Here is a 20,477-nt window from a genome sequence, read left to right on the forward strand (position 1 = left end):
TATTGAAAGATATACCTCGACGGGGATCACTTCTACCCCGCGAAGGTAGTTAACATTTGGGGCTTTGCGGTAAGCACCTTTTATTTTCAATTTGAACATGTTTGGAGTGTCGCGGGGTAAAGTGCCGAAAGTGCTCGAATCCATGGGGGGGTGCACCCTACAACTCTCGTAGATTGAAGACGTCAGAATCGTAAATACGTCTACGAGGGTTGTAAACTACAGCTACCAAATATACATGTATGTATGTATTTGGAATACATGAAATGTATGTAAGATCACAGACCCTCATACCAGATTTGTGTCATTAAAATGTTTCATTTGTCACTTTTTTTCAAAATATTTTTTTTTTGGGGGGAAATAGCAGATCTACAAGTTCAAGTTCTACAAGAGCTTGTAGATCGGCTATTTTCAAATAGCTGATGAATATAGATATATGAGCAATTTAGATATTAATTGCTCATGTGGCCTAAGTCATTGGTTCTCAAAGTGGGGTCCGAGGACCTCCAGGGTACTTGAGGGGGTTCCAGGGGGTACCCAGCTAAATGATGGACAGGGACCAAATGGACCCTTATGGGTCTGTAACTCTGAGAGTGTACAACGGGTCCATTTGGTTCCATTTGTACACTCTCAGAGTTAAATTAACATTGATTTTACAATATGAATTGGGGTCCCAGAGACATACATGCCATTAAATGGGGGTCCGTAGCCCTAATGCATGTCAAACTGGGGGTCCTTGAAATTAAAATGGTTGAAATCACTGCTAGAGAGCCGTAAAAATCCGTAAAAATATATTTTTAAGCGAACATTTATTGCTCAAATCTTTGCTTCTGGGGGTCCCTGGAACAAAATATTTGAGATGGGGGTCCGCGGCCAAATACATATAATTTTGGGGGTCCTTGACGTGAAAAAGTTTGAGAACCACTGGCCTATAAAGTCACTTCTTATGGGCTTGTTTTCAAAGACCTGGTTGCTTGTTTCTCTCGCAGATTCTGGCAACTCTGCTCCCTCCCTTGTCTGCTGCTGCTCTCTCTGCCATTTTGTGCCACAGACACACACAACCCAGGGAGAAGTTACGATGCGTAGATAAAGAACAAAACTAAAAGATTGTCGTTAATTACCTAATTTCAGATGGTGCGTTTTCAATCCAAGTCAGTCCGTTGATATATATGTATATATGTGCTGTTCATCTCGGCAAATAGATAGATAAAACTCGGGTATCTTTTTTAGAAATAGCTTACATGTAACATCGGGTCTCGAGCTTCATCTTGTTTACGTTTCTCCATTACTGCAGCAGTGTAGAGAAGCTAAGCTAACGTTAGCCTGATAGGCCAGGTCGGCGGTGAAATGGCGGCCAACGCGACCAGCGCACCGTCCGCTCCCTGGTAAGTGTTTTAATGGTTGTGTGTCATCCAAGCATTATATTATTATAAATAACCCACACGTTACGGTAAACATTTAAATCTTTCTGCTTTGTCACACACAAATGGACGAAAATAGCCGATCTACAAGCCCACAACGCGTCGCTGTACGGCGCGTTGTGGGCTTGTACTTTACATTTTTTAAGATTTGTGTGTGTCTGTATGTGTGAAATGTGTCTCCTACAGTGACATTACGCCAGGTTCAAAGTGTTTAATGTTACATATATACATACATGGTTAAATTGCTGTGGAATTGGCGTAGTATTAGTTTTGGTCGAGACTGGGTACAAACAGACATGTCCGTTCGCGACGGAACGAACGGCCGGAAGTCCCATCCACTCCCATGTTAAAAAAAAAAACGGAAAGACGGACGCGTTTCGTTTCCGTTTTTTTTTTAACATGGGAGTGGATGGGACTTCCGGCCGTTCGTTCCGTCGCGAACGGACATGTCTGTTTGTACCCACTCGAGGGCCGACGTGTCGTTGGCTAATACAAGGCCATGGGTATTGCCAGTGTTGCCAGACTTTGCGAGAGAAATTTTCAACCAGGTCTATGAAAACAAGCCTTTAAAATAAGCGACTAATGGGCCACATGAGTACTTTAAACCTATATGGCATCGGCTATTTGTAAATAGCAGATCTACAAGCTCACAACGAGCTTGTAGATCTGCTATTTAGAAAAAAAGTGACTGTGGAATATTTTTGAAACGGTACAGTTCAATACAGACAAATATATATATTAATTTGGGGTCCTTGACATGACTTGTTTTGAGAAACATTGGTTTAAACAACATTAGGAAACCAGCACCAAAGAAGCAACTACACTTTAGAAACAAGCCACAACCCGAAAACTACCAATATTTAGAAGCAACTTAACAGAAAAACAAGCCCAAAGTCGCTTATAATAAGCAGACATGGCAACACAAGGCCATGAGTATTGCTAGAGAACCATCATGGCTGAGAGGAAACGCCGTGACTGACTGACTTTCTGGTAAAGTCACTTTTGTTAACAGTAACATTAAAGGCCCAATCAATGGGTGAAACTAATTCAAACAATGGGTTACCCACCACCACGAGAAAGAATAGCAATTGATACATTATGTGGGTTTCAACCTTTTTCGCATCAAGGACCCCCAAATTGACACATATTAGCCCAGGGACCCCCATTTGAAAAGATATGCCAGGGACTCAACCATTGTGATTTCTTGGGGGTCCCAATCTACACTGTAGTATCATCATCAGTGATGATGATACTACAGTGTTTGTTTAAGTGTTGGTGTGCTGTGTGGACTCTGCCATCCACTTGAGTTAGCATGATTATATAGGTGGTTGGTTATGTAGCGCTATATTGGATCACTCCAGTATGATATATCCCTCTGCAAGGCGGAGGCATGGTTGGTCGTTGAACGACCACACAGGACTCCTAGTACACTAAAGCAGTGCACTTTGTATTACCCGTTTGTGTGTTCCATGGCCTTGTGTGTTCCATGGTGAACAAGCCTGAGATCTCTCGGCCCAGCGAGTGGTCATACATACCCAAGTCACAAGTACACACACAATACAGTCCTGTCTCTACCCTGTATAAAGCTGAGGGCTAATAAGCAGGCGAGTGAGAGTCTATGTTGTTCAGTTGGTGTGTATATACACACAGTTCTGTCCGACACCCCGTTTACAGCTGGGAGCTAATAAACGGCTGTGAGCGTTGAATTAGTGTTTTTTGGCCCCCATATTAGCTAGGATATATAGGGTGTGCCTAAGTTAAAAAATAAAATATTTTTTTCCAAGTTTATTGCAAGCCCTGACGTTGCTAATCACTTGGTGTGTATTATAAGCAATATGGCTTTTTTACTGTGTGTTTTGCAATGTGCGCATGCCCTCAGTGGACGGGCATGACACCTGTATGCAATGTCTTGGACTGGATCATGCACGCATGGCGTCAGAGGACCCCTTCAGCTGCATGTCTTGTGACATGCCTGGGGAACGACTGCATGTGGCTCGATTCATAAGAATGAAGGCCATGGCCTCACAGGGGCCTCGGGATGACTGCCTTCCCCCGTCGGGTACTGCGGGCCATCGGCACAGACGGCGTGGTTCCTCCCCGGCAGCTCTGGGTGCCCGTTCTCCCAAAAGTGCAACGGCGCTGGAGTTTGGTCACGGTGCCTTTGTGTTGCAACATGCTGCACCAGCAACAGCTGGGTTTCTTGCCCCCTCCAATACTGACAAGCTTGGTTCAGAGGAACCTCTGCCAGCTACTAGGGCGACACATGCTCTCTTAATACCGTGGCATACAGTGGAGCTGGGCAAGGATGGAGAGAAATTGCAACAGTTCTTGGCCACTTCACGTTCCAGACCTGCTCCAATGTTAAGCGGCAGAAACGCTATTAAATCGTTAATCGCAATTATTTAAGCGGCTGTTAATCGTCACGTACAATTTCATAATCGTAACTGACAGCCCTAGTATTACGAATGTTTTTGTTAAAAAATGATTAGGTCATGGCTCCTGAACTGGAACGGTGGTACTGGTACACCATTTCTAAAATGAATGAAGCCAGGAGTTTGAACCAGTGCAATTTAATTGGCTAATTGCCTTCCCAGCTCTTTACTCTGATGGTATAGGTAACCACACTAAACCCATACTAACTGAACCTAATGCGTAAACACAACTATTTTAACTATATACCTTAGTAGTCTTTGTGCTCTGCTCTGTCTGTTTGCGCAATGCATCATGGGTATGATGCTGACAGTTCACAAACCACTAACGATTTACCACCAGTGGAGATTTTCTTTTGTAATGGGGTTTTGATTTATCTTAACAAATGTTTTGGAGCTTTCTGACTGACTTATCTATTTGTTGTTAATGACAGGTCCTACGGAGATGGAGGCCAGGTTCATGAGAACCCCGAATGGGAGAAAGCAAGACAAGCACTAGCCTCCATTAGTAAAAGTCAGAGCCCTGCCAAGCCTGCACAGGCTGACCGGACCACAGCAGAGGTGTGTGTATTTGGGGGAAAGGGTGTTATGTCACGATTGTTAGTGTGTTTCTGTCTTGGAATGATCACAATGTTGCCTCACCTATACCTCTCAAGTTGTTCTACAATGCTCATAAAGAGTCACTTTCAAATCACAATATAGTTACAATTATATATGATTTATATAAATAAAATAGGATAGCAGCAGATGTTTGTTAACTTGACCTTGAACTTGTATGTTGCATGAGTCATTTATTTATTCACATATTCCCTGGCTTGTTCATTTCAAGCTGCACAACCTGACAAGGACATACAGTTGACAAGTGTTGTGAAAAAGAGCAAAGGTGTATGATATCAATACGAACTTAGATTGTGGTGAATAGATCATCCTTTTACATACAGTAAAACCCTCATTCAGATTTGGCATGTTTTATACTTTTTGCAGATTTAGATTGATTGACAACTTAGTTAACAAAATTACCCTGAGGAAGATGTTTTTCATCGTGGCTAAGCGTTGTGCGGCCTCCTTCTCAACAAGATTATCAACAGTACAAGTTGTACAGTCAAAAGTTATGCTATAAAAGGATAACACCAAAAAGCCCCAGAAGCTTGTTTCCATTGTGATCGCCACTGCATCTCAAGTCACAATAACCACAACGCACAGCAATTCAGGCCAGGGTGCAGCATGCATACATTGGTGTGGCTTCGTTATCCAACCAAACATGTTATGTCTGTATCACTGCTTTCCAGGCGGGTCAGTTTCAGCCAGCAGTCCCTGAGTCTCCAGCCATTCAACAGCAGCAGCAGCAGCAGCAGCAACAACAACAACAACAGCAGCAACAGCAGCAGCAACAACAACATCAGCAGCAGTACTACCAGTGGTACCAGCAGAACCAACAGCAGTATCCTGGATACACATATCCATACAACTACTACTACCCAATGGCCCCAGTAAGTACAGTATACAGAAGGTTATTTTTCTGATAGCTGCATAAATAATTTAGATTCTACATTCAAATATTGGCAATATTGAGACCTATGTAGAATGATGACCGTAGGTAATAGTTAACATGACAGATTTTGAATGGAAAAACATCTTTCACAAATTATTTTAGACCAGGGGTGTCAAACTTATTTCAGTTCATATGACCTGATTGGGTAAAATGTGACTTAATGCTGGCCAGAGCTTTTGTGCTCGCACACAAGTGCCTACAGCATTCGTTGCCTTTGTGCTTTCATGTGTCTCAATTTCTGCTGTCATACAGAGAATGTATGTCAATGTACCGTATGTATCTTTGTTTCATCCTTACTGTGAATCTCCTATGACAACGTAATTTATCTGCACATCAACATCCCAACCAGCCACTTTAACTTCAACACACTTCAATACACTTTAACTTTGTATTTAACCAGACTGCAGCGGTAACGATTCCATCAACGCTTTGACGTACCGATTTCATTGGAGACAAATTTCAGAGTTCCAAATGCCTCTGTCTCCCTAATGACCTGTTTGTGAAGGATTAAGGTGAATAAAGTTCCATTACATTGCAATTAACTAAATGTCTGTCTCTTTCCCTTGTTCCATTCTCAGTATGGTGGTGCCTATCCACCAAATCAATACGGTGCACCTCCAGCTGGTTACCCAGGACCCCCTACTCACAATGGACAGGTACATAACATGATATGAACATACCCTTAAATAAATTAATCAATTTTGTTACAATTGGATACTTTGTCATGAGTACGGTACTCACAGAGGCTATTAATAGTAATGACAAATTGAGGAACTCTCCAGTTTCACCGTTTATGCCAGACAAATGCCTTATGCCCTTTTGCAAATTGTATTTTTGTGAATTTATTTATATTGTCAAATTCACATTGTGTGTACACTGAAGGCATTTTGCAGTACGAAGTGAAAGAAGTGTTATGAGCCCTAGTCAGCAAATGACGGGGTAAATGGTCACATACTGTAACTTAACAAGAAAAGTTAATAAAGCAAAATGAATATAAGTTCAAGGTAAATAAACACATAAGTAAGGCAAAGTATAAGATCCGCCTCAAACCAACCGTGTCCTCCAGCAGATAATACACAAGTTGCGTTTTATACTCGGTCTACAAATCTACAGTATGTGACCACAGTTCCATATTCCTCACAGGAAGATGTTCATAGTCTGCAAAACCAAAGTTTAAACCACACAGTCCTACATCAAACAGATTTGTGTGTGTGTGTTCACAGGATATATAATTGTTTTCTCTGCTCAAAATGCATTGAACTGAGAGTTCATGGAGGGTTCAGTAAACACGTGTTCTTCTAAACAAGATAATAGGTTGTATAAAGTAAGACTGTTTAGCACGCTGCCTCTCGCCCACACAAAACACTTAAGTGCAAGGAGTTGTTTCTTCCTTTCCTCTTTCTCTTTAGCCTTCCTGTTGTATTTGGCAAGAGCATTTTGACATCTGTGGTTGATACAGACCTCTGTTTATGGCCCAGACATTCCCTCAGTTGGGGTAGAGACTAGGACTGGGCGATATGATCTTATTCGGTAAAACACTGGTTTAAAAAATCTAAACAAAAACATTGGTCCATTTAAAAAAAAAAAAAGCAGAGTCCACAACTCTGCTTTACAGGATCTGTTGAAAGTATTTCTTTTTTCTTAACTCAATTTTTAATGGAACAAAGGATTAAAAAAAAAAAGATACACATACATATTGAAAGTAAATTTCAAACATCAACTCTAATGGAGTTTGAGATGAAGTCACAATTTATTCATACTTTAAATGCAAATTACATCGTTATCTGTACACTTTAGGTTTACCGCCCAGCCTTAGTAAAGATTGGAGAAATGTCATGTGCTGATCACACAGAGCACAATCTGAGCACACCGGTCAGCTCACAACAACCGTAAGCTGTTAATGTTTTTCTGTTTTACAGCCTCCTCCAGTGCCAGGAATAGATGACCAGTCGTCCAACTATACCACTCCATCCCAGCCCCCTCCCCCCTCTGCCCCTCAACCCCCTCAGAGCCCAACTACCTCGGAGAAACCCCCTCCACCTCCTCCACCATCCATCCCACCCCCGCCAAGCCCCCAGTACCCGCCTTCACCTTCCCAGAACGCCTACGGTGCCACGAGTCCCATGCCATACTCGTCCAGTGACCCCAACAACCACATGCAGGCGTACAATCACAGCCAGGGCAGGCCTAACTACGGACAGACCTACCAGACCCAGAATGCCTACCAGTCCCCCCAGAATAACTCTCAACAAATGCAACAGCAAGGCCAGTACGGGCCGGGGATGGGCAGAGGAGACGCGAACAAAAACAAGAACCAAAAACCAGGAGGACAACAACTCTGGCACAGGATGAAACGTAAGATTGGAGTTTATATTTGTTTCTGGTACGTTTGGTTGTGCAGGTGGATCAATGAAGAAAATTGCTTAAACATTCTCATCAAACACAAAAAATTGGTTACATGCTTCCACAATATGAATATCTTTGTTTACATTTAACCACTTTCAACCTGACATCCCCATTTTGGCATGTCATTATAGGTGAAAATGGTAGAAAATTGCAACATTTACAGACCTGTGAGCTCAACGCAACGCATGTGGCGTGTTGTGAGCGTGTATATTTTTGCTATTCATCTAACAATTTAGTATATAGGACCTAATTGGTCCATGAATATATAGAGGCATTCATCAGTTTTTCTCATCTGAATTTGTACATAGTATATACCCAGAATAGGAAACGCATGGTTGTTAGTGATTAAAACTAAAAACCCTTAACGAATAACCCGCTGTTTTATATTTGTGTGTGTCCACAGAGGCGCCCAATGCAGGTGCCGTAAAGTTCAATATTCCCAAGAGGCCTTATGTGATGACCAATCAGACGTTTCCTCCAGGGGAGCAGCCGTCGGGATTGGCTCCCGCTCCCTCCTCCCCGGCCACAGCCAACGCTGCAACAGGATCAGCGCAGATGAGGTGAAAACACACCTCTTTTCCACTGACTGCACTTCTTTAGTCTGTAGTTTATTGTCCTATCAATCACTGTGGCAGGAATATGCTGCATCAGCTTTATTTTCTATTCATTTTCAACACTTCCCAAGTTACAGACCGTTAGGTGGAAGCATTTGAAAATTATGGGAGCCAACACATCTCTTGAGAGACTATTTGCAGGATAAAAACATGTCATGATTCTACACTATGCCAGTGTAGAATGAACAATAATCAAGCCAAGTTTTGAAGATTATGTGGGTGCAGATGAGCACAGGGAACCCCGGGCCCTACAGAAGACACATATCAGCAGATCTACAGGCTATTGAGCTGTCCCGGTCTTAAAGGGTAAAACATGACAGAGCAATAAAACATGACAACCAGAAGGTTAGTGTATGCCCAGAATTAGGAAGAATGTTTTCATGAGTGTATGCCCAGAAGATGAACAGATTGACGGACAGAGTCAGATGCGTGAAAAAGGCTGACAAAGGCATGACAAATGCAGGGAGGCAGAATTTGACAGGAGAGCATAAATAATAGCGGATAAGTTGAGTGCAGCCAGAGAGCAGCCCTGTCCTAGTAACCCCGGACCATAGAAACAGTGGAGGAAAGGACCTGATGATATCATGATGTTTGCTCCTCTATGGTCTCAGGAGGGACACCGAGGAGAATCCTAATGTCACACCGAGATTAGGAGACAAGGAAACAATGAGATAATGCCTAATAATCCATGTCTCCTAATCAAGAGATGGGAGGAGTAAGAGAAGAAGATATATATATTTTAAGAGAGAGAGAGAGGTCAGAGATATTAGGGAGAGCAGCTCGTCCACATCGATCGTTGTAACGCTTATGCTTGCTGAACTTTGCTATAATAAACACCTTGTTGATATAACTAACTTCAAGTTTGATAGTGCCTCATTCTACCAATCCATCTTAATAGAAGACCAAAGGATCCCTCACGGATTATTCCCGACAATGACTTTCCGCTATTCAATTGATAAGGCAGGCCTTGTTCTAACCTTTGACCCTGTGTGTGTCCAGGCCCCAGGACTGGCCCCAGGCTATGAAGGAGTACGTACAGCGCTGCTTCACGGCCTGCGAGACGGAGGAAGATAAGGATCGCACGGAGAAGGTGCTGAAGGAGGTCCTGCAGGACAGGTTAAAGGACGGCTCTGCCTACACCATCGACTGGACCCGCGAGCCTCTGCCAGAGTAAGCGCAACGGGTTTTAAACCACATTTACCCTGCCCTCCCCTGTTACCACAGGACTCAAAGACCTTGTTTCAGGTTTCTCATTTGTAGATTAAAAAGCCTGCATACAAAGGTTAGACTTAGAAGTGAAATTCTAAGTGCTAATATATCATTAGCACTGAAGACCGCAGCAAACAGTATGTTTTTTATTATGTGTCCCCCACCCTCTTTTTATTTGATATTAACAGACATTTTATTTTGTTCCAACAGACTGAAGGCCAAGCAGTCTCGCTGGGAGGCCATTCCGAGGACGGTGGACAACTCTGGGGGTCGAGGAGGAGGCGCGGCGGCCAGCGCACGGGGCAGGGGCTTGGGACACAGGCTGGGTGGATACAGGAATGTCTTCTCCACGCGGAGTCCCACGTCCAGCTCCTCGCGCTCCTCCTCGCGCTCGCCGTCACCCTCACACGGCCGACACCGCGACCGCAGCAACCAGAGACACAGGCGCAGGTAAAGATGCAATTGAAAGACAGACACATGTTCTAAAAAGTGAACGCTGCACTTCAAAACGATTCCAAGCTAAACTGATTTTAGTTGCGTTTTGTAAAGGCTAGTGGGTAACATGCAAGTCCTCAGTTAACAAAATGCATCTAGATGTGGATTCTCCATTATATTACCCAATACAGATGTATTAAAATAACAACTTCAGACAGTTGTATCAGCCTGAAAGTGGATATCGTCTGTCGGGTGGAAACCTCATATGTCCAAAACCGTTTCTTTTCATGATTAAAAAATGGCAAAAGTAGCAGATCTACAAGCCCAAACGTGGCACGAAGTTTCATGTTTTGAGCTTGTAGATCTGCTGCTTTTGATACTTTTGTGTGACACTGTAGTATGCTCAAGTAGGGCATTAATAAAATATGAAAATGTGGAGATGAGAGGTTTCTGCCCGACAGCAACGATGTGCAGCATTTTGGATTTGACCGTGGGTTTTCTAAACGTACATTATGGTCTGCTCCCACAGCGACTCCGGTTCCCAGTCAGACAACAGCATCTCCAGTGACCTGCGGCCACAGCTGTCCAGACGCAACCAGAAAGGAGGCCGAGGCCGCGGCAATGACAGGGACCGGGGGGGCCGGGGCGGTGGAGAGAGGGGGCGGGGCAGAGGAGGAAGAGCCAACAGAGGAAGAAGGTAAACATCCGTTAACCCATTAAGACCTGGAACTGTGTCATTTTTAGATTTGAGCTAAAGAGCATTATTTTACACTTTGGGCTATTCAAAAATAGCAGATATACAAGCTCATAGCGCGGCACCGAGTGCCGCGCTACGAGCTTGTAGAGCTGCTATTTTTGAAAAATCGTGAAAATGTGTGCAAATCTTTGAATATATATATTTTTAAAGCGAACATTTTAACTCAAATCTTTGCTTCTGGGGGGTCCCTGGAACAACATATTTTGATCGGGGTCCGCGGCCAAATACATATAATTCTGGGGGTCCTTGACATGAAAAAGATTGAGCACCACTGATATAGAAACATACGTTTTTCAGAAAACTGTCGAGATTTAGGAGACATGTAGAATCGGCTTCAGGTCTCAATGGGTTAAGCCGTGTCCTTAACCATTCATTCCACTGGGAGGCATTCAGTCCATTGGTAGAAAAGGAGGGGCATAGCATTTATAAAGGGGAAAAAATAAACATTTTTTAGTTTTTGTGTTTTTAATTACACAGTGATACATTCTTAGTTTGGTGTGGCTACAGGAATGAGGTCTGGGTTAATGACAAAGCATCTCTCTTCCCTGACCTAGAAACATGGATGACTCCGGTTCCAACATGGGAGGCAAGAAGAGGAAAGGCGGTAACGCCGGCCTAGACTTCCACGACCCCAACCGCGAGGCCAAGAAGCAGAGCCGTGCGGCCCGCTTCCACAAGCAGCTTCGGTCTGAGCCCCTGGTGCTGTCCATAAACAACCTGGATCTGCCCAACGGCACCCAGGATAGCATCAGCTGGGAGGACTGCCCCATCGTAGGCACCTGCCAGGACATCACCAAGATCTACCTGAGGCTCACCTGTGCTCCGGACCCCATCACCGTTCGCCCCGTGCACGTGAGTTAACACTCATTCTTCATCTACAGCTCAAACTTATGTTACATCAAATAATCTATTTAGATAATGGTTTGTATTGCTTAATCTCTTAAAGGACAACTTTGTTTTTTTACAACAACGGTTATGTTATTAGATAAAAAGGCAGATTCACATTTTGGCCTATAAATAGGCCTATAAATTGGCCTAAATGTGAATCTGCCTGTTACAGCGCCACCATGAGGATGATTTGAAAAATATAGGGTGGGTGGCATTTCTTCCTTGGCCTTGTGGGGATGTGCGTACAAAGTTTCACGGAAATCGCAGGTTGTGTTCATGACTATTTACCAATGGATCGAATGCCCTATAACGCCCTATAATATGCCTACAATAGGGACACCAGATTGAAAGTGGTTAAAGATACAGTTCAAGGTTCTATTGCCCTGTTTGTCTATTGTCTATTTTATTTGCTATGCTAGATTGACTGAATGAACACTGCTGTATAACAGAAAATATCACCAGGAGGTCTTGTTATTCACTCCAGAAGATGAGGTCTAATTTCTGGACTTTATAGATTATGTGTAAATCTGTAGTGAGATTGATTATTATATAACTTAAAAAAAGAGGTAACAAGTGAGACGGTGTTGTACGTGCCGCGGGCTTCCTGTGATAAAAGAATGTTGGTAATCGGGTAGTGACGTGTCGCTGTTACCATGTATCGTTTGTCCAGGTGCTGAGGAAGTCTCTGCTGGCGGTGAAGCTCCACTGGAAGACCCACCAGGACTACACCTATGCCTGTGAACAGATGAAATCCATACGACAGGACCTCACGGTGCGTACGCCTCCTCAGCCTATAGCGTCCCTCCACCCTTTAGTGGTTAAATGTCTGAAAACATACATTTGACATGAATCAAATATGTAGTGGGGGTCCCTGCTTCATCTCTCTCTCTCAACCAAAGGGGTCCTCGGCCTGAAAAACGTTGGAAGACCCCATGTCTACACAGCTCTGCAAATTGTTAATCTGAAACTACATGTATAATATCTCTCAATAACCGGTGTCTGTCCTCGATCCCTCAGGTCCAAGGAGTGCGCACGGAGTTCACAGTGGAAGTGTACGAGTGTCACGCACGCATCGCCCTGGAGAAGGTGAGCTTCTGTTTTGAACATTTCAAAAGCCAAGGTATTCACCTTGGTAGGAAAAATGTGTCACCTGATTATTAACCTCACCTAAAATGTCACTATTATGCAAATTCATAAATACGTCTCTTGCAAGCTTAGCTCTGCTGTGTATCAACTTACTCAATAACTGCTTTAACCATTTTAATTTTGGGGCATGTCATTAGAGCTGAAAATGTTAGTTTCTTTTCAAAATAGGCAATCTACAAGCTCACAACACTGTGCAGCGCATTGCAAGCTTGTAGATCGGCGTAACATTGTTTTACAAATATAATATATATATATATGTGTGTGTGTGTGTGTGTGTGTGTGTGTGTGTGTGTGTGTGTGTGTTTGTGGTTAATTAGTAGTTAAGACAATAGAAGTTTTTTGTCGCATTTTAGAAATGAACCTTTAATTGTGTTAACCAGGGTGACCATGCGGAGTTCAACCAGTGCCAGAATCAGCTGAAGGCCCTCTACAAGGACCACCCATCAGAGAACATCGGAGAGTTCACAGCATACAGGCTGATGTATTACATCTTCACTAAGAACTCTGGAGGTAAGGAGACGCCGATCCACACCTATATGTACAAAACAGACATCGGGCTTTAAAGCATTATGTCTGAAATGACATGCTGCATAACCACACAGTCAAATGCATTATATCATCAAAAACATGAACCACAAAGATGTGTGCAAATCAAAATATTTGTGTATGGAAATTTTGTATAAAAGCAATAAACTCGTTTTCATAACCAATTAGCCATTAACCAAATAGCTCACATTGAAGTATACGTTCTGCTCATCTCTCCCCGCAGACCTGACCACTGAGTTGGTGTACCTGACTCCAGAGCTGCGGAAGGACGTGTGCGTGTCTCACGCGCTCGCCCTCCGCGCCGCCTGGGCCCTGGGCAACTACCATCGCTTCTTTAAACTGTATCAGGAAGCCCCGCGCATGGCCTCTTACCTCATAGACAAGTTTTTGGAGAGGGAGAGGAAAATTGCCCTTAGGGCCATACTCAAAACGTAAGTGTTTATTTTTTATTCCATGAAGCCCATCTGTTCCCTCTGGTTGTAAACTGATCAGAGTTCCTCTACTCTTATATGTGCTTCTGAAAATAGATGAATGCTTACTTGAGAAAAAGAGAGCATGTGTGACTTGTCTTCCAAGTTAAAAAACAGTTTTTCAGGTTCCTATTCTACCCTGCTTGGGTTTACCTGTTATTATGTCTTCACTATGAAACGCTCACCCTGGACCTCCTTGTGTTTCTTCTGCCCTCCAGGTTCAGACCTGACTTGCCGGTGCAGTATGTGCAGTCCGCTCTGGGCTTCCCTTGTTTAGACTCCTGCATGGCCTTTGTTACTGGGCTGGGGGTCACCTTCTTCCCCTCTGACCCCAACAAGATAGACTGCAAAGCCAGCTCAGTTTCAGTGGCTGCTTCCTGATTGGGGGGGAATGGGCAATAGGGAGGGATTCCGGGTTGGTCGTGTGGGAAACACAGTAAAGGGACACGCCCATAGGGAGTGGCAGGGACCCCCTGCCCTATAGTATAAATGCACTGCACTTCAGTATACCTCAGCTAGTAAAAGACGAGAGTTGTGGCTAGACTAGCGACGTTGAAGTGGCATAGCAGCGACAGGTGTACACCAGCAAACTCACAGTACCAGACAGAGTGTAGGTGCAGAACACGCACGGATTCATCCCCCACTGTCACAGATATGGACTGTTTTAAAACATGAGGGAGGGCACCTGCATACACTACTCCTGCAACGGTGTAGTCTAACTATGTAGCATCCCACTGACTCCCCTTCTGCATTCATCTCTTAATTAATCAGACCAGAATCTTTAGTGAAGATCCTCAGGTCAGGGATTAGTCAGTAATTCCAGCAGCAGTGACAAGTCAAATCAGGGAGGAGCTTCCCCCCTCACGCCCCCTCCCACCCACCCCCCTTCCATCCATTACCCCGCCCTCAGATGTCAAAGCTAACAGTGTTTTGTTATGTTTCTTTTCCTTCCCCAAGTCAACAGCTCTAAAGCTCCTGAAGACTCAAGACTTCCTCAGCCAAGTGAAAGTACAGAAAGCTTCAAGCCTTCAAGCCATCGTTCAAGGGGCATCATCCACATTAAGCCTGGCCTGGGATCAGCCAAGTTCAGGTCAAAGTCCCTCTGTAGAGACTGTGTAAGCCCCGTTCTGATGTGGAAGAGCTGCCAGCATGTCAACCTGAAGAAGAGCTGGTGGTTTGTATGTCCTGTCCTGCCCCCCTTTCCCCTCAAGGTATCTACAATTGGCCGATCTGCCCAGTTTCTGCCTGCCAGCATTTGCAGCCTTTGAAAGCCATGGACTGAGAAATTTGAAAGCCGGTTCCTGGTCTAGTTAAATATTAGCCACTTGTCAGTTACCTCCACCACCGTTAACCCGCTCACACTTAACAAATTGCTGGCCAGCCGTTGGAAAAAAAGTGTTGCCTGAAGTCCCCATCCAATAAACCCCTAGTCTCCGTATCACATATCAGTCCAGTATATATTGACTTTATTTATAGTAATGGAAACGGGCCAATGCTCTACAGTACACCAAGATGGTCCGACCAGGCGACCACAGTCTTGGAGCCGGGAATCTGGGAATCCCTGTCGCTAAGCCAAGTCTAGGCCCCCTGTCGCATCATGCAGAGAAAGGAAATCTGCCCCGTCTCCATTCCCAGGTTGAGGTTTCCACTAGACGTCCGGAGTAACCCAGTTCACAGCGTTTCCTTCAACAGCAGCTTCCCCCCCAGTGAGTCACGGCAGCAACCAACCACCACAGGATGCGCCCTTCGATCGTCAGCTCCACAGGGTTCCCACCACCATCGATTGTCCTGAATCCTTTGCGAAAGGGCAGCAGCAATGAATCGTCTGTGCAGCGGCTGGATGAGGTCCTTCCTAACCAGCCAAGGTGTTCCCTCGATGAGCTTCTGGGTGAAGGAACGTCGAGAGTGGTTTGTATGCTACCAGGCAAGGAGTACGTATGTATGGCTGGTAAGAGAATTGGACATCTGTTGAAGGAAGGCGTTGGAAGCACAACCCTGCCAGGGAGCTAACATCATTTCCGGTGAAGTAACGTGAATACCACAATAGCTTCTATCTCTAAGTGAAAAGGATTATATCTCATGTGGGGTGTTTATTTCCTTTTATGGACAGCAGTATTGGCTTTTGTCTCATCACATTTGGAGTGAAGATGACCACCAACAAAAAAAGCATTTTATCAACCTAAAATCAACTCGGTGCAATGCAAAAATTAGCTAGCCTGGAATAAAATCTGTCTTCTAAACATGGGTTGAATAAGATAAAGAAACCGGCCACTGTTTAAATATAAGACCATGATAATTAAGTATTTAAAGTTAAGTATGTGATATGATATTTACAGCTTTTTCCAGCACGGAGGCAGATTTGACAGGACTGCAGAGGCTTTTTATGGCCAATCCACAAATTGATCTACAAGCTGAGTGTAATGTGTTTCTAAATTGGGAAACGCATTAACAGATAATAGCCTTATTCCAGAAGAATTTGGCATGAAGCCTCCCTTTCAGTGACTGTGGCTTTGGAATGATGTGAGGAGCTTTGGTCATTTTCCATCACATCACTAGAGACATTGTTTATCATGGTCATATAACCATGTCAATTTGAACAATGATGGCGAAATAACGAATGTTGCATGTTCTACTTGGATCTCCCATAGACAATACGTAATCTTTTAATTGATTCCAATGTTCCAAAATATCGGCAGTCCACATAATCCCCATTTGGTGACAAGTTTGTTTAGAATTCTTGTAATGATATTGAATATCTCCTGCCTAAATTGAGACGGGAAATCCACTCCACATCATTATAAAACCACCAGGAACTTTCCACTGGATTGGAGGGTTCATGTTGCGTGTGCGACGCCGACTTGTTTTCACAGAATGGAAGAAAAGAAAAAAATATATATATATGTGATCGTTGTCCCTTTTAGAATAGTCGGCTTCCAGAACAGATTTTTCAGAACAGTATTACGCTGGAAAGCACAGCGCCTGTGGTATTGGGAGTAGATGGTGTAAAGGATCAAGGGGAATGGGCTTACACAGGTGTCCTATCCAATCCACTTGCTTGTTGATTTACAGAGAATATTTATATTTTTGTACATAATGTATTATATTGCTGTGATTTATTTTCAGTTACTGTGTAGGGACTTTTTTTTGTTTTTTTGTTCACACAGGGGTAAGTGTGACTTATGATGCTTCTCAAGGCAACTCTTTAGACCTTGTGGTGTGAATATGTACAGTACATTTGAATAGGGGGGGTTGTCATTGCATCACCTCTACTGAAATGGGGGTGGATACTTGCCATGCTTCCTTTGTGTAGCCTGTAAAGTTTAAACTTGATGAATTTACTTGATGATTACTTGCTGCAAATCATCATTCAAGGAATATACAAGTTTTTATGCTCTTCTAAACCAAATCTTTGTCAGATGTCTCCTAGATCCGTTTTGATGCATTTTTGTTGAGTCATTTTATAGTTGAGATCTCTAAAGCATAAACTGCAATCTACTGCAAAAGTGGTCTTTGATTCAATTGTTGCAAACCGTTTAAGCATTCAAGTTAAGTGATGAGAAAGATTTGGTTTGTAGTATCAAGTTGTCTGAAATCAATTTGGATATTGCTAAGCTCGCATTGGTATTGTTATGTACGCAAGTTAGCGGTTGCTTCATGCAAAAGTTGTTTGGATTTGAACACCTTTCAATGTAATGGATAATTGGAGCCTGTTAAGGCTTCTGCAGCACAAGAAATTCAAGGCCTGGGTAATAGTTGCAAAATCATACCTTATGTAAACTGTCTGTTGAAAGTGTTCAGTGTTGGACCTTATTACAGCATTATCAACAAACATTCTTGATTATTGAAATAATCTCAACATGTTCTCCTCTTTTCAACTCCCCATCCCCCTCTCTTCCTCTCTTTGCTCTCCCCTCCATTCTCTCTCTCCCTCTCTCTCTTTCTCCCTAACACACCCCCTAGTCCTCTTCATTTATTTCTTTTCTTTTTGTAGTACTGCATTGCAGGAGCAAATGGAGTGATTTTAAATGGGAGCGTCTCCTGAAGCGAGCCGTGGAGACAGAGAGCAGTGTGATAAAACACAAGTCTTGGTTTGAGCCGTGAAGTTCAAGCCATACCACTGAATACATGGGAGCCTCACATCCTTATGAATCTTTGTCAACTTTTGAAATATATATTTTGTATTTTATTTTACATTTACATATGAAACTCAGTCTAAAAGAAATGTCGTATTTACCACTTGGCACAACTATATCATTTAATCAGCATAACTTTATCACCAGTTATATTTAGGTTAGGTATTGGTAAACCTCAAGTAAAGCCAGGATGTTATGGTATTCATTTTGTCCAGATACATTTTTTGTCAGATTGTAATGTTTCAGGCTCGCATCTTTGCACAGATAATTGATAGATTATACAAGTTGGGTAAATTATAGTTATTTTTATTACATTTTTGTCATTGTATTTTTGAGAATTGTTAACTAGGCATAATAATGACTAAACTTAGCTAATTTCAAGATCAAAATGAGTCTGGACATTACTGAATGCATTCTTTCCATATCCCCACAATACAACCATGTATTGTTTGATAGGAAATGTGTTTTGTTTTTTGTGTTTATCTGTTTAGCTTAAGGCAGGCTGTCTGAATGATGTTGGTGTGTGCTCCCATGTTACAAGTGTTGCCTTCTCTTTCTGACACAAGTTGATGATTTACACTGTTGATTCTCTTCTATGTGCAAATGTTGTGAAAGCTTCTTATCTTACACAGGATTACTTGTCAGTAGAAATTTCACTCCAGAGTACTAACGATTTATGTTTTGTTTCGTGTTCCTTCTGATACCCAGTCATGTTTTTTGGTAATTACTTTGCTCCCATGTACTGTTCTCTTCATTACTTTTCTGTAACGCCTCCCTTCATATTTACACGCCAAGAACTCCCATGGTCCTTCACTACGGCTCCATTTCTCCCCATTTTACTTATGACTCGTCTCGACTGAAATCCTCTCTCATTTTCTCTGCAGACTCCTTGCATGATATGCCTAATTTGCTTCGTTGTACAGCGGCGTCGGGTGCCCAGCATAGCCGACCTACAAGCTCTCAACACATGGCAACTGCGACGCGTTGAGCTTGTTGGTCGGCTATTTTCGGCACCCAACACAGTCGTACGACGAAGTATAATTCGGGCTTTATCCCCTCCCCTCCTTGTCCCCTCTTCCACTTTCTCACTTATCTCTAACCAGTATTTGTTCTGTCCTTTCTTTTTGCCTTCATCCTTTTTTATGTTGAGTATGTTGACAGTTTTGTTTTTTGTTTTCTTTTGCTGAGTGCCACTAGCCACTCTCAGTAGTAAGTATTGTACTGCTTCAACGATGCTTTGATAGTTTATGTTGCAGCAAACTAACAAACGTTAATTGCAACAAACCCCTTTTCCGCAGTCTCATCCCTCCACAGATTTGGTATGAAACTGCCATTTTGTAAATATTAATGTGTATACTGTACAATCTCTACTCTTTTTGAAGACGCTAATAAAATTCAAGTATAAGAGGTACTTGTGTCTCATCTAACTTTTTCCCAAGTAAAACATTGATTGCTTGAATATTTTATCAGGCAAAAATGTAAAACGGCACGGTTACATTTAAAATACTTTGTCTAGGTCCGTTAAAAAACGTCCTTGCGGTCTTGTTTCAATTGAGGTCCTTTGTATTCAATTCAGTCATATATAGTGGCACCAACAGTTCAAATATCATCACAACCCCCCCCCCCCCCCCCGTTTTTTCATGCTGCATAAAACTTATGTCATGTAGGTTATATTTATTCACAAGCTCTTAATGTTCATTGATTTTAATATAAACACTTTACCACTTGGACTTTCAAAAGTTCTCAAATAGTTGTGTGTAACAGTATTATTAAGCAGGGAATTGAGTTACAAAGAAACAAAGTTGAAATATGCATGATTAAGAAACAGCCATTCTAAGCTATTATGGACCTGGGTTTTTATAAGTGGTTTTAAATGATAAGCCAAGGTGGTGTTGACAGAAGAGTTTATTGTGTAGTACAAGTACAAAAGTGAAATGACATTAATAAACCAGTGATGCACTAAAACAAGCGAGACGCCTGTGACACTGCTAGTCTCAGAAATGGACAGTTTTAAATGCTAAGTTCAGATTCATGCCACCTTCCCATCCACATCTTACATTTTCAGGTATACCTATTTAAAGGTATAAGACTGGGTATTACAAGGGCGTATCGTCATAGAGGCCAATGGGGCCATGGCCCGGTCTGGAAAACTCTGCTCCCCCAGGGGAAAAAAACAAAAAATCAACATAACAACATTAGCACCCCATCACCCATTCTGTTGTAGCCAACCACAGAAATTCGCCTTTGTTTTCAAATCGGGCTTATTTGCATTCGGCCGGATTGTTAATGGGTGGCCATTAAAAACCGGTTTCCCCGTCAAACCATCGTTGCGCGAGCCCCCCCCCCCCCCCCCCCCGCCGGCCCGCGAGGGGGGTTTAAGAATCTGGCCCGGTCCACGTTAGAACCCACCATACGCTACATACGCTATATGCCAACAGCAAAGAATAGAGAATAAGTTAAGTTGAGAAAGACTG

At 43.0% G+C, this 20,477-nt stretch overlaps 1 protein-coding gene across 1 annotated transcript; it reads left to right on the top strand.

Moving 5' to 3' along the window:
* The first annotated feature begins 1,050 nt into the window (after window positions 1-1,050).
* On the top strand, window positions 1,051-19,414 carry leng8 (leukocyte receptor cluster (LRC) member 8). Its single transcript, XM_084053263.1, has 15 exons — window positions 1,051-1,382; window positions 4,282-4,408; window positions 5,137-5,337; window positions 5,978-6,055; window positions 7,319-7,754; window positions 8,209-8,365; window positions 9,419-9,589; window positions 9,839-10,078; window positions 10,593-10,760; window positions 11,375-11,672; window positions 12,379-12,480; window positions 12,726-12,794; window positions 13,235-13,364; window positions 13,624-13,831; window positions 14,089-19,414. The coding sequence occupies exons 1-15, from the start codon at window positions 1,345-1,347 to the stop codon at window positions 14,249-14,251; spliced, it is 2,586 nt and encodes an 861-aa protein (XP_083909389.1). The 5' UTR covers window positions 1,051-1,344; the 3' UTR covers window positions 14,252-19,414.
* The last annotated feature ends 1,063 nt before the right edge of the window (window positions 19,415-20,477 follow it).

Source organism: Gymnoscopelus microlampas, assembly GCF_963454915.1.
Source record: "Gymnoscopelus microlampas genome assembly, chromosome: 3".
NCBI classification, from domain to species: Eukaryota; Metazoa; Chordata; class Actinopteri; order Myctophiformes; family Myctophidae; genus Gymnoscopelus; species Gymnoscopelus microlampas.